The sequence below is a fragment of the Bipolaris oryzae genome (genome assembly GCF_000523455.1).
Source record: "Bipolaris oryzae ATCC 44560 unplaced genomic scaffold scaffold_26, whole genome shotgun sequence".
Lineage (NCBI taxonomy): Eukaryota > Fungi > Ascomycota > Dothideomycetes > Pleosporales > Pleosporaceae > Bipolaris > Bipolaris oryzae.
In genome coordinates, this window is record NW_006911302.1 from 91,810 (window position 1) to 105,261 (window position 13,452).

At 51.4% G+C, this 13,452-nt stretch overlaps 5 protein-coding genes across 5 annotated transcripts; 2 read left to right on the forward strand and 3 right to left on the reverse strand.

The window, feature by feature from the left end:
* Positions 1-578: 578 nt before the first annotated feature.
* Positions 579-3,014, reverse strand: COCMIDRAFT_24026 (uncharacterized protein; the record flags this gene model as incomplete). Its single annotated transcript, XM_007687120.1, has 2 exons — positions 579-914; positions 966-3,014. 2 exons carry the CDS (start codon positions 3,012-3,014, stop codon positions 579-581), a joined length of 2,385 nt encoding a protein of 794 aa, XP_007685310.1.
* A 423-nt stretch (positions 3,015-3,437) lies between these two features.
* On the forward strand, positions 3,438-4,137 carry COCMIDRAFT_34363 (uncharacterized protein; the record flags this gene model as incomplete). The annotated part of the gene is made up of 2 exons (XM_007687127.1): positions 3,438-3,993; positions 4,058-4,137. The coding sequence occupies 2 exons, from the start codon at positions 3,438-3,440 to the stop codon at positions 4,135-4,137; spliced, it is 636 nt and encodes a 211-aa protein (XP_007685317.1).
* A 4,202-nt stretch (positions 4,138-8,339) lies between these two features.
* On the reverse strand, positions 8,340-8,853 carry COCMIDRAFT_2931 (uncharacterized protein; the record flags this gene model as incomplete). Its single annotated transcript, XM_007687104.1, has 2 exons — positions 8,340-8,554; positions 8,607-8,853. 2 exons carry the CDS (start codon positions 8,851-8,853, stop codon positions 8,340-8,342), a joined length of 462 nt encoding a protein of 153 aa, XP_007685294.1.
* A 1,508-nt stretch (positions 8,854-10,361) lies between these two features.
* On the forward strand, positions 10,362-10,706 carry COCMIDRAFT_88222 (uncharacterized protein; the record flags this gene model as incomplete). The annotated part of the gene is made up of 1 exon (XM_007687157.1): positions 10,362-10,706. One exon carries the CDS (start codon positions 10,362-10,364, stop codon positions 10,704-10,706), a length of 345 nt encoding a protein of 114 aa, XP_007685347.1.
* Positions 10,707-11,323: 617 nt separating this feature from the next.
* COCMIDRAFT_88178 (uncharacterized protein) lies at positions 11,324-12,793 on the reverse strand (the record flags this gene model as incomplete). The annotated part of the gene is made up of 6 exons (XM_007687158.1): positions 11,324-11,645; positions 11,695-11,800; positions 11,851-11,913; positions 11,967-12,192; positions 12,246-12,370; positions 12,427-12,793. The coding sequence occupies 6 exons, from the start codon at positions 12,791-12,793 to the stop codon at positions 11,324-11,326; spliced, it is 1,209 nt and encodes a 402-aa protein (XP_007685348.1).
* Positions 12,794-13,452: the final 659 nt, after the last annotated feature.

Below are 13,452 nucleotides of genomic sequence, written 5' to 3' on the forward strand. Positions count from 1 at the left end.
CCCGGCAACGATGGACCCCTGTCAAGCCATAGCCCTACCCCATCCTAGGAACACCGTCTCCACTCCACACGTAGGTTGACACCTGGTTTCGTCCTGGAGCGTTCACATAACATACTCAGTAGGCATGGGGAATCCAAAAAAATTAACATTAAGAGCGAGCGGATACCACGTATCCCTCGGCATCTTTCAACGCTATAGCAAACAAACACTCATCGCAAATTGAGCGTTCAAATCGTGTACGTGTACAACAGAGAACAGTCTTCCCTTCCCTAGACCGAAGAATCAGATTACATGAAGATAAGTGTGCAGAAGAAGGTTGCCCAAAAGACCGGCAGACGGGCGGGTGCACGTATGATAAGATGGAAATGCTGACACAAGGAAATGAAGCTAGTCGTTCTCGTACAATGCAAGGAAAAATGGTCAAGACAATTTACAGCCAAGCGAATATGGTAATTGGTAAGTGTGTGTGGGTTGGTAGGTTGGAGGTGGTAGTTGTTGTGATATTAGGACATGTCGAATCGCAGAGAGGGCGAGGTAGGGGCTTTGATGCTTAGCATCACGGGAGTTGATAGTGGGGCTTAGTTGTCTCCACTGTCAACTTCAGCTGGCTGTGGTTCAGCCTCTTCTCTTAGCACAGGTTGCGGCACTACTCCCAGACTCTTGCGCTTATTTTTCCTCTCCGTCTCAACATCTTTCTTGACGCCGTTAGTTTCTGATGTCGCCGTAGTTGGGCTAGCGCTAGCCTTTTTGTTCGGGGCAACGCTCGTAAAGCTACCGGAAAGTTTTGAAGTGGTGTCGTTGTTATCGGACTTGTCGGCGAAGTCTTTCCACTTGCGCCAACCGTCAAAGTCAATAAGAGCCTGCATGCAGCCCCACTCCTTGACCTTTCGTTCAAGCCAGACAAAGTTTACGGGCTAAAGGAGATGTTAGCAAGACTCTGCGTCAAGAGAGGTGGATCAGCTTACCTTTGTCAAGAAATCATTGCAGCCAGCAGCCAAAGCCTCGTGCCTGTCACTCTGCAGCGAACTGGCCGTGAGTGCGACAATAATGACTGGGCTCTTGAACATTCCCTTGTCGCCTAGCTTGTCGTCCTCTCTTAGCTCGTCTTGGCCTTTGCCGTCGTTCCCAAGCCGAGTGTTGGGTGCTTCGCTGCTGCCACTGCTGAAGACACCGATACCGTTGACACGCTCCAGCCGCCTAATCTCTTTTGTTGCTTCGAGACCATTCATGACGGGCAGTTGAATGTCCATGAGCACCAAGTGAAATCCACCAGCTTTCCATTTGGTGACTGCCTCTTTTCCGTTCATTGCGCGTTGCCAACGAACCTTTAATCTTTGCATAAAAGCACCCAGGACACGCAAGTTGATGATGTTGTCTTCGACAATCAACACGTTGATGGGGGGCACTGATCCGTCCAGCAGCCCAGCAGGCAGGGCTGGCGGCTCTACTGGGGCCTTTCTCCGCTTCTTCTTAGTGTTGAGTTGTGGTGATGAGATGCGCGGGGTGGGTGGAGTCGATGTCTGAAGCGTTTGCTGGTGAGGCGTGGGATCGGCAGGGACAGGAGGTGTGGGTATTGCGTTGTTCGAGGCCGCCGAGTTCTTCGCTTCGGACGCTGACGAGTCATGCCGTGGACGGTTTGCGGGGCGGATAGAGGTGGCAGAAGAGGGAATGCCGCCGCCCAGAGTGGTGGGAGAGGCGGTGTGTGTTCTGTTGTACTTGGGACGATGTGGATGCATGGGCCCGCGTCGTGTGCCGCCGGGAGATGGCAGGTTGGGTAGCTGCCCGGTGTTTAGGACGGATATGGAGTGGAGGTGGGGCACGGGGATACGGTTGTCGTGAGGATGCTGTAGGCTGGCACTCATGTTGGCTGGGGAGGGGGTGATGGCCGACATGGGGGGAAAGTACTCGGTCTGCTGGTGGATGCCGTCTTCATGGTGGTAGTAGGGAGGCACGCGGGGCGATGGCTTGGGGGTGCGTCGCGAGGGCACGTCAATGATAAGGGCCTCGTGGACCGTCTGGCCACCGGGGAAGTATGCGTCGATAGTACGGCACATGTCCTCCTCGGGCCCCAGGGTGCGTTCGCCGGCGCGCTGGCTATCGCGGGGCACAATGCGCAGAGTAACGTCTGGCGCGTCGAAGCTCCTGCCCAGCGAGTTTGCATACTTTTTGAGGATCATGTCGCGCACGTCGTCGACCAGGTCGTCCTCTCTGATCTGGACGAGCGTGGCCGAGGCATTGGGCCGCTTGACCCAGATCTTGCGGTGCAGCATGGCGGCGGTGCGGGCTGTCGATGGCGGCGCGCCAGCGTGGTTGATGGCCGTGGGCGGGCCTAAAGGCGTTGCGGCCTGGGAGGAGTCAGGGCCGAGCAGGTTGGTGATTAGACGACCATCGGCGGTGGAGGCGGTGGTGGTGTTGGAGTGGTTTCGGGCGAGGGTGGGGGATGAAGGGAGCGAGGTAGTTGTCGCAGTCGTCGTGGCTGTCGTCGTGGTGGTTGCGGGGACAGACGAGGGAGTTGAAGAAAGCGAGTCGGGCAGGGCAGGGCGGTCGAGCTCGGCAGGCGGCGCTCCGGGGTGGACGGGCGTAGGAGCCTCGAGCGTGACCTGGGGGCAGACAATGGGCACGTCGGCGGAGGGCTTGCGGGCGTCGTGGGAGCTGCTGGGCGCAGTGCTGGCCTGGGTGCAGCTCGACCGCCCGTCTCTCGACGTATTGATGCTGCCGGTGCTTGCTTCTGCGTCGGCCTGACTCTCGGTCGTTGCTCTGCCCACCACCATCGACTGCTCGTCGTCGTCGTCGACATGCGCCCCCGACCGCAACGCCTTAGATGCCGCCGGCTCCGCCAACTTTGGCAGCGACACGCTCTTGCGCAGCGGGCTGCTCAGCGGCGGGGGCGGCGCGTGGCCATGACGGTCGCTGCCCGCCGACGATGCTATCGAGCGTGCTCTCGTCGACACCTCGCTGTTGCGGCGCGAGAACTTGGACCGCGCCTTTTGCAGCCGTGTCTTGATGTTGCTCATGCCGGCAACGAGCCCGAGTCGGCCAGCATGCAGTCGTGGGAAGCGCTCAGCGGCCGTGGTGCGCGGCGGTGATGGCCGGTTTATCAAGATGGATTGCGAGCGAGGGCAGAAATCACCCCGTCGTCCTGTCCGCGGCGCTGGCTCTTTGGTGCGCCACAGAGCCAAGGGGCGATGGGGACGAGCTTAGTCTGGGATGCGCCGGATGCCCGCGCTGCATGTGCTCATGGACCGTGGCTTGCGGGGAGCGTGCACAGAGGAACAGAGTGTGGATGTGTGCGTGTGCGTGTGCGTGTATGTGTGTGCGGATGTAGGGAAACGACAAAACCAAAAAGGAGCGGACGGGCACAAGCCAGAGGGTTATCAGACGGCGCCAAAACAAAGTGCGTTGTGTTGTGCTTCTGCGAGCCCAGTCAGTTGTATGACATGTCCAATCTCCAGCGCTTGGACCGGGCGGAGGATACAAGAGCATGGGCGAGGGAGAGTGCATCCTCATTCATCCATCCATCCATCCATCCTCCAACTCCCGCCCTTATGCCATTATCACGTCTGCCCCATCCCGCTGCCTGCATCTGCGCTGCATGCGCAACGCGTCATTTGCACATTGCCGCGCCAGTCCGGAGCCAAACCCGCAGCATACGCCGGTTTCATTCACGATTCCCTATTCCCTGTGCCTGGTCCGTCTCACTTGATGGCAGTGACATGATGGCCCAACGTCGCAATCACAGGCCATCCTGGTGGAACCCCATCGCCAGCTCATCCACGCCCAATCTCACTTCTGTCTCTGCCATGCCCATTCGCTCCCCACAACCTGCGCCTAGTGCCTCTCTAGCCAGCATACCCATCGTCGATTCTCCCTACAGATTGCCACCCACAACCCGTCCGCTAGCTCCAAGTAGTATCACGGCCAAAACTTGGAATCTTGTTCAAACCCGGTCGACATGCGCCACAGTGGCTGAAATAAACTCACAGCCCCCAATTGGTTGACATGTGCAGTCGATGCCGATTGATCTTGACCTAACATCAAGGCACATGCTCACACCTAGTCTGTAGTCTCCACCATCTCTTCCCCATGCAGACCTCCCCGGTCAGTATCTTACTGGCGGGTCGACATGCACTTTTCTAAGCAATCTGTTTGGTCGCAAATATCTTCAGTTCTCATTCGCTCGGCTACATCATCGTATTGCTGCTTTTGCTGAAAAATCACCTAGTGGCTCTGGGAGAACAAGCAACATCAAGTCCAAGGATACTAACAATCGCAAAGGTGCACATGTAGTCAGCACAGCGCCACCCGGCTGGTTGGAGAATGGCTGCCCAGTCGCTTAGCCTCCTTGACAAGCACTAGTGGCTGCAGACACGCCTTGCCAACAACCTCACTCCTCTCGCAACACAAGACATCTCTCAACCAACAAACACGTGTATCGAGTCACTGCACCTGTAACTTTTGCTGCTAACCATACAGACCATTACCTCGCAACTGCCAACTCAATCACATGGCCAACGAAGCACTCAGTATCTTCCGATTCCTAGCTTTCAAGTCTAATGTTCCTCCATCCTTACGGTCGGGCCTCCTTATGATTAAGGTTCGGCCCGAACACACTAGCCAGTTTCACAAGGACCAGCAGCTGAGGCTGAGCCTAGTTTCAATTCAGATTGGCTTGTTGACTCGGAAGGTGTGTTTACTTACACCAATTCAGTAAGGGGGGACCACATTCGACATGTCGGCATTGGATTGTAACAGGGCGTGTCTCTCATATATGTCTCGCGTTGCATCCTGTATGGATTCAACAACCTATTACTTCCATGACAAGGTTTTCCGCTCCGATAGAGTTTCCATTGTTCGCACTTCAAGCGAGTAATGTCAGATTGATCACTTCAAGATTATACTAACGCATCTCCCCAAGTCCGATAGAGCATCCAGTACTTGAGGGTGAATATTGAGGCAAAAAATGTTTGTTAATTTCGCCATTTCCATTATCCGATATCATCCGACGAACACTAATAATCACGACTGCATGTGTTGTCCCCATCACAACACTTGTAGATGCACTTGAAATGTAGAGTAATTTATATACGATGAGTAGCCAAAGCCCAATCCCTGAATCGAATGCAGTCGTCATTGCTTACATTTGACATCAATGCTGGCCACAGGGAAGTCTATCGTATAGAGTGTACATTGATTGCAGCACGTCACTCGCACTCTCTTCCTGGCAAGTGTTTATCTCGTGATTCATGGAGGACAACACCATAATGCCCCATCTAGGATCTCGAGTATTCACCAGCATAGCCTGTACCAAGCAAATAAAATAGAGGGCACTCACAAGCCCCAGATGACTTTTCACTACGCGTACCAGCACTGCATTGCCGTGTTCACCTTCTGTCAGCTGTCAAAGCATGTGGACCATACTAAGCACTAGAGGTGACATTAAATGTACATAGAAATCACCCCCGATTCTCGGACCTATCCAATGGTGCTAATCGAGAATACCTGGTTTGGGTTGAGTAACAAGCTACAGCAATTAGTCGCTGCCGCTTTCGGGCGACACGTATTAGCTACTGTCGCTTGGCAGCGACACCTGTCGGCCACTGCTATGCAAGTCCCCTCTTCCTTTCCAGTCACTACTCTACGTAATTATGCACTTTCCATAACACCCCTTGCAGATTTGTACCTGCAGATATCTCTAACATCTGCTTGGTTAGCAGAACTGCTAGGATATGATTGTACCGCTTATCGTGTACTGCTAAGAAGATACTTGAGCAGTTTAGCATTATGCCTCTGGTTTCGTCAGTATATACATAGGGGAGTGTTTTCATCAGAGACGCTGACTATACTAGCAAATCAACCAGGCGGTGGCTGTCACTCGTGGGCAACGCCAATTGGGTAGCCATCAATAAGAGCTATCGGGTGGGACAGTCGCGAAGGGCGCACTATTGTAGAAGGTGCAATACCCAGCATAAGCAGAAGTCACAGCTTAGGTGGCGGTGGCTTCCAGGCTCAGACTAGCGCATGTAAACAAGAGCCAGGCTGTCTAGATGCTAATGCACCTTTATCCTCATCCCACTATCCCTATGTACATGGAATGGTCACTTCATCCACTTTCGCATCTTCTCCTTCACAACACCACCGCTACTGTACCTTGTGCCTTCAGCTACTCTGAAAGCAAATGCTTGGAAGTATTCCATCCCCCGACATCTTATGGAAGGCAAGACGGAGTTATCAATCATGGACAAGAACATTGTGAGTTTGTGCTTGGTAAGGATTTCCAGGAAATACAGTGAGTACTAACGACACTGTATCTGACTATTCAATGTAGAGATACCTACCTATCGGACTTCCTAATCGACATTGCATACGTTGAATACGTCATCAGCGTTGAATACCATCCTGAGATTCTTCAGTGGAGCTTTGAAATCATCGAGTTTCTTGTGGCCAACCGTTGTTGGCAACGACATTCTTCCAACAACTACAGCAACTAGCCACTATCGCTCGCCGGCGGACCTGCTAGGCAATTGAATCCGGTAAAATCTCAGGAGGAAACGCCTATGCCTTTGGCAACTTGTTTGTATCCCAAAGATGCTCTTCGATTTCTTTTCTTACCTCATAGCCGTCTCGTTGATTAAGTCTTTACATGGCTCATTAACTTATGTTGCTAGCAAGCGATACCAATCGGATTAACGCTAGTTAGGATCGTCATAGAGCCGATGTCATCCTACTGCTTGGAGATCTTTGAGGGAAGCAAGAGAATTACAAACAACTCAACGATATACTTTGCAAGAAGACTGGGTTCACTTCCTGCTATCCCATATATTTTTAGACCTATACTGGGAAGACAGAACCTTGTCTGTACGTAAATCTTGCTTGCCTACATCTATAGGTGGTGGCTAACTACAGTAGCTCTGAAGCAGCCATGCTGAGACCACTGTGTTCTTCAACTATAGTTCCCTGGATTTTCGCCTCAAGCTGCTGTCCATGCATTTTTATAAGTACCTATGAGACAAGTATCCAAAGTATTGGAGAATTCCGGGAAAGAAAGTACGCATTTACAACCCGCTTGTCAAGTTCTTCTCCATTCTACTTTCACGAACAAACACGAGTCTACCACCGGTTCCTGCAACCGAGATCCAAACCTGCAAAGGTTTCCACGACCAGGAATGTTTCGGCGTTGTGCGGTCAGACGTAACATTATCCCATTACTAATTGTATGTTCTGCTTTGTCTTCCGCTACACCTTACTGACCTCGACCCATAGCTAGCCAATTACTATCGTTACTTTGAACTTTGCGAGTGTATACGGTATAGGGTATAAGGGAGAAGGAGTGGGCATTGACATCTTGATGGATCAACCAGTCGGCAGTTGCTATTGGTTGGCGATACCCAATAGGCGGAGATACGACATCCATGTCTATCAGAATCGTTGGGCGGGCAGCCGCTGGGGCACAATGTAGTCATTGGTCATTACCTCACCAGTGATACTAGCTGAATACTTCGATACAAGCTGTCTTTTTTTCCTAGTTGGTACTACCACACGACTATACTGCTGAGTATGTATCACAAGTAGCTCAGCTAGGCAGTGACTCAATCGAAGTAATATGAACCCAAGTGCTTTTTTTTTGTTTCGGAACGTATGCTCTAGGTGCTCTTGTTTCAAATAAGAACTTTGGATTTATGTGTCACGATCCATCAACCGGTCAATGACTGTCACTGCCCAGCAACACTAAACTGGATCGCTTCCGTTCAGCATCGGTGATCAGAGCAGCTCAGAGAGAAATCCATATTGAGCACCTGTTATCACTCGTGATCGTGCAAGAGGGGTCCTTTTTTTTATCTTCTTATAACAAGCCTACGTTCAAAAGAGGTCTTATCCCAGCTTGTTCCCGAAACTCGACATCGGGAGTAACGATTAATTCATTTTTTCTTCTTCGTTTGAAGTCGAATGAGAAATCCCTGTAGAGCTGCCTCTCCATCGATGAATACTGAACCTGCCAATCTAGTAATTTTATCAGGTAGGGTGTCTTGAAAGCGCAGCGCATGAGCAATCTCGGGACATTGCTCGAGCATGTAGATTTCATCGAGCTTGTAGACGGACTGGGCAGCCCGGAGATTCTTGGCTTTTTTTTTTGGTTCCTCCTCGGTCATCTGCTCGAGATTATTAGGGAGGAGGATGGGCTTCAAGCCTTCTGGTAGTGGTCCTTCGAACTCGATTAGTGAAGGATGGCGTACTTGGAGGAAGAGTAGGGAGACATTAACCGCTTGCCAGTCGATGATGTTCAGGACTTTTGTCGGTTGGGAAGGGTCGACAAAGATGTTATCAGTATGTAGATCAGAGTGTCATAGAGTTGGTTTTGAGAGGTTTGCGTTGTTGGGCAGAGCATGGGCTGTGACTTTGAGATAGTCTTGGAGGACTTGAATCTTGAATGCTTTGGTTGGACAGTATTGGTTTGGACCATTGAAAAGACATTGCTGCCTAGGATATGATGAGAACTTCTCGATGCATGCTAACTCTCGAGCGGCGCAGGAATGGGCATATTCGTTGAGTGAAGGCCCTATCGTCTAATCAGCCTAGGACGAGCATAATGAGAAGGTAAAAGAACTTACATGGCCCTCGATTAACTTCGACAGAATCTCTCCCTTTGTCGGAGAATGACCTGTTTGTTGTGGGTCCTATTACGAATGCTTCTCCTTTGTCTGTCGAGTCGACGGGATCAAGAAATTCACTTGGACTCGGGCTAGGTAGATCCTTTGCATAATACAAGCTCCCATACATAGGAAGATTAGCAGAAGCAAAGGCTTTCTCGTACCCAACCAGGGTCTCAATGATCCCAAGTCTTTCCTCCCAAGACATATTGTGCCACATCTTGCGCAGCTCCACCCCTTTACAGTGTCCCATCAGGATGTATTCTGCTTTAACAGGATTCTCTGTAGAGGAACTCCAGCCATATACTTGAGGCGCTGGGACACCGAGGACATTTCGAACCTATAGCATACCCTTATATCAGTAATTATCAGATATATGTAATTGATCAAGGAGCTTATACATAGTCCATAGTAGCCATTGTAAAGTGCGGCCTTGCAGCATTCGGGTTTGGGATTTTAGCAACCAATTCTTGACCGTCATCCACTGTAAGTAGGAAAACCTTGCTGAAGTTTCCCTCAGGTAGTTTCGTAACTCCAACGCAAAAGCGAGCTCCAATTGCTTGTGCTGAGACTTGAAGAAGTCCTGGCACATCGAACTCAACGTAACGGCGGGCAAGCTCATACTTTTCGTTCCAGAGCCATCGACCGCCGTTGTACTTGTAAAATTGGTCCACATGGCCGCGTTAAAGGATAATGGTGTCGTGCGAAGTCGTTGTGTACTGCTGGGAACGCAGTGATGTGGGTGGAGTTGGTTGACGAGGCTTAAGGAGCTTTTGGCGGAACCAATTCATTTGTAAAGCGCTTGAAATCGTATTCAAGGTAGGAGCTCGATGAAGAGTAGTCGAGGCGGTACGGAGTGGTATGCCGAATGCCATTGCAGTGTCAGCTACGATGGAAGCGGTAGAGTACTTTGCGGCGCAAAACAATGTCAAGTTGTCGTACTAGCGCGCGTGTAGGCGCAACGTACGTATGCAGTAGTTGGCGATTGATTCTGGGCCAAGGATGGCACGCATTACCATGTGCCAGCCAAGATACTGATAGTTGTTGTTGTCGCAAATATGATTACAGCGCTGTGAGAAATATGCAGAACGATTGTGATTGTTTACTACATCAAACTGGCCAGATCTGAAACTAACATGTATTACAGAATTTTCCTGATACTGAGTCATCTATAACTCATACATAGTGAATGAACAAATCACGTACACCCATTTCTCGTATCAACTCTCAATCACCAGCATAGTGAAACAGATAAGCGATTTCCGGCACTCACCTACCAGCTAGTGGAGCTTAAACAGCGATTTTCGCACAATACCCGTACAAATAGAGAGCAATGGACCAATACTAGCAATAGTGAATCACTCACAGAACCTCGTGATTCCATCCACCACCAACCCAAGACACTGTGCATCAAACCCACACCCCCAAAACAAGCCTTATTGTACATTCATCCTTCTTACTAATGTCTACCTATAACTCCCCCTATACAATCTATTCTAACCCAGTATTTCCTCCCTACTTCTCAACTTCTTCTTCCTCACCTCCATCAAGTCCATCTATCCATTCATCCATCCATCCTGGGGCAAGATTCACTTTTTTTAACCCCGCCCCCTTCCCCCTCCAAAGATAACTCCCCCCCTACCTCCAGAATCCCTATAAATCAACCCTTCTTATCCAACCCACCTTTTCAAAAAAAATAAGAAAAATCAAACCAAGATGTCGCACTCCCATTCCCCTTCCTCATCCTCGCACCCCACCCCCTCTTCTACCCCTCCACCACAACCCCGCTGCCCCTCCTGCACTTCCTTGCTAACCTCCCCTTCCCCCTCATCAACCTACGAGCTGCGCACCTGCGACACGTGTTTTGTGCGTCTTCGGTGCACGGAGTCGCTCTGGGGGAGTACGAGGAGTGGCGAGATTACGTTTTTCCCGCGGGTGCTGGATGATGAGGATTTTTGTACCGAGGAGAGGGAGAGTGAGGAGGAAGGGGATGGAGGGGTAAAAGAGGTGGAAGAGGAGAAGAAAAGGGGGTTGTTTGCTTGGGTTGTTGGTAGGAGGTGAGATGAGGGGCAGGGTTGGAGAGGTAAAAAAAAAGAATTCAATAATAACAATAATAACTAATTGAAAGAAAAAAAAAGATTCACACCTGAATGTTGGCAAGCGTGTGAACTTTGGCCATTTTTTTCTTTTCTGAGATGAAAGTCTTGACAAAGGATTGGGCTTACGTATTCGAAAGATAATATCAGAAGAATACTGTTATTTCCATTTAGAACAAAACTTCTACGAATTGTCCCCTGGTAACGTATGTGTGATGTTGACCCCCTTTCATGATTGAGAAAAGATGAGAGAGACATGATAGTAATGATGATGATGATGGAGCTTCAGGCTCCTGCATACCCGTTGCTCCCTTCCTGAATATGCGCCTGTTCCCTTCCAACGGTTCGAAGGATACGAGCTGTTTGCTGATAAGCTCGTATATGAGGACTTATTAGACAGGTCCGGTGGGCCGGGAGGTTGTAATCCCTATACCCACCTTCTACTCTCGCGTGTCATGCTCTTCTTGTAGATATTCTTGAGCTTGAAAAAGCACACGTCGAGTTGTCTTTCCCCTTTCTCCTCTTAGCATGCTGAGTGTCTTTCCAATTCCCTCTTGGCACGCCCTCTTCGGTACCTCTGATCTAGAAATCCTTGAAACTCTCTTCCCACCTATCACTCAACTCCTTGGTGTACGGTTCTCTGTTTTCCGACTCTGGCTCATACTCGTCAAAATTCCGTGTATCAGCCGGGCCCCGTAGGTGTGGTACTATAGGACCTTGGGTTTCGCGGTTATATATCTTCTGCCAATCAATGTCTTTGAACCACTCATGGTCCTTGACACGTTGAGCACCACCAGCGACATTTCCCAGACGCTTCGAGGTGTCGACGGTGCAGAGGCCGGAAATAAGATCCCGTGCAGTCGGTGACATTGCAGATGGAAAGCGGACGCGTCCTTCTACAATTCTACCAAAAAATTAGTACAAATCTCGTATCCTTGTGTTTTGAAACATACTGTTCGTAGATTTTCATAGGATTCTGATCCCAGAAGGGCGGTTGCCCAACAAGGAACTCGTACACAAGGATGCCAAACGCCCACCAATCGACTGCTGTGCCATGGCCTGATATTTCGTCAGTGGGGTACCAATAGCATGTGTGGTGCAGATCGTACCTGTATTACGAATGACCTCGGGAGCCAGGTACTCGGGAGTACCACAGAGCGTGTACGTCTCTCCTAGGCGAGCTGTCAGTCTCCACTCTCGACATGCGACCGATGACGTAACTTACTGTTGTCTACCTTTTTCGCAAATCCAAAATCTACCAACTTGAGATGGCCCTCTGCGTCTATGAGGATATTCTCTGGTTTTAGATCACGATATGCTACGCCCTCGTGCTCGTGTAGAAACTCTAATATCAGCACAATCTCAGCAGCGTAAAACTGCGAAGTGGGCTCGTTGAAGCGCCGTGCTCTTCTCAGATAACTGAAGACTTCGCCGCCAGGGCAGTAGTCGAGCTGGTTTAAATGTTAGCAATTGCCAACTCTTATTCGTATATGCAACTACATACTACCATGTAGAGCGAATCGAGCGACTGGAAACTGGCAACCATGGTTGTTATGAAGGGGTGGCCGGCGACCTTTGCGAGGACATTGCGCTCGTTTCGGACGTGCTCGACTTGTTTGAGCCGGATGACTGAGACGAGGCGGTCAGCGGCAGCGCAGTGGTTATTTGTTATGGGGCGTGCATACCGTCCACCTTGCGTAGAATCTTCAAAGCAAAAACCTTGTTCTCGTCGCCGGGCCTTGCGTCTTTGAGTCGCACGAGCCAGACGCGCGCAAAGGTGCCAGTTCCGAGCGTCTTGATGAGCTCAAAGTCTTGCTCTCGCAGCACCTTTGACGAGTGGCCGACGGGCTTCTTCTGGGGGTCAATGTCGATTTCGTCGGGGGTGAGGGTGTGCTTCTGGGCCTCCCACTGCGCCAACTGCTGTTTCTCCTGTTCGCGCGGCTTTTCCATGGCCGAGTCGGTGCGGTCGTGCAGGGGGCCGGAATGGGGCGGTTCTTTCTTGTCGCGATGGTGGTGCAGCGGGTGGAGCATGTTTTTGAAGGCAGTCGCCATGGCGATGGGGGGAGCTAGGTCTTGGCCGCAGTGGGCGAGGAAGCCAGGAGCGAGGGATGAGGGAATTGGGGGGGAGGGGAGGCGGAGAGGCGGGTTCCGTTCGTGTGGCAGGGCTCAGTAGCAGAGGCACCACATGGCAGACACGGGCAGTCGGCGACGGGTCAATGGCAGTGTTTGCGTGGGTGGTGGGTGGTGGGCGGTGGGCAAACGGGGCAGGAAGAGTGAATCGAGGGCGGGCCTGGGGTTAGGCAGAGCAGCCAGGCAGGTGGCAGAGCACAATCATGGGCCGTCCTTGGTGGGCGCTGGAGAGAGATGGGGGTGGGATAGGATGGGCACGAGGGAGCGGGCGCGGGCGCGACAGGAGGATAGCGGGGGTCCTGGGACGAGGCGCATTGCTGCAAAAGATGACGCACCGGGCGTGGGGAACATGCAACACACGCCGGCTGAACCCTGGCGGGCTGGCGGGCTCTGCGAATACTTACACGCCCTGCCCTGCCCTGCCCTGCCCTGCCTTGCCCTGCCCTGCGAGCGTAACTAAGTAAGTAAGTAAGTAAGCCGGCCCGCTGTGGTCCAGTTGTCTTGACCGCTTGCAGTATCCCTTTGTTCGCCCCAGCCCACGCTATCCGCCGGCCCCGGCCTGGTTGCCATGCCCAACTACT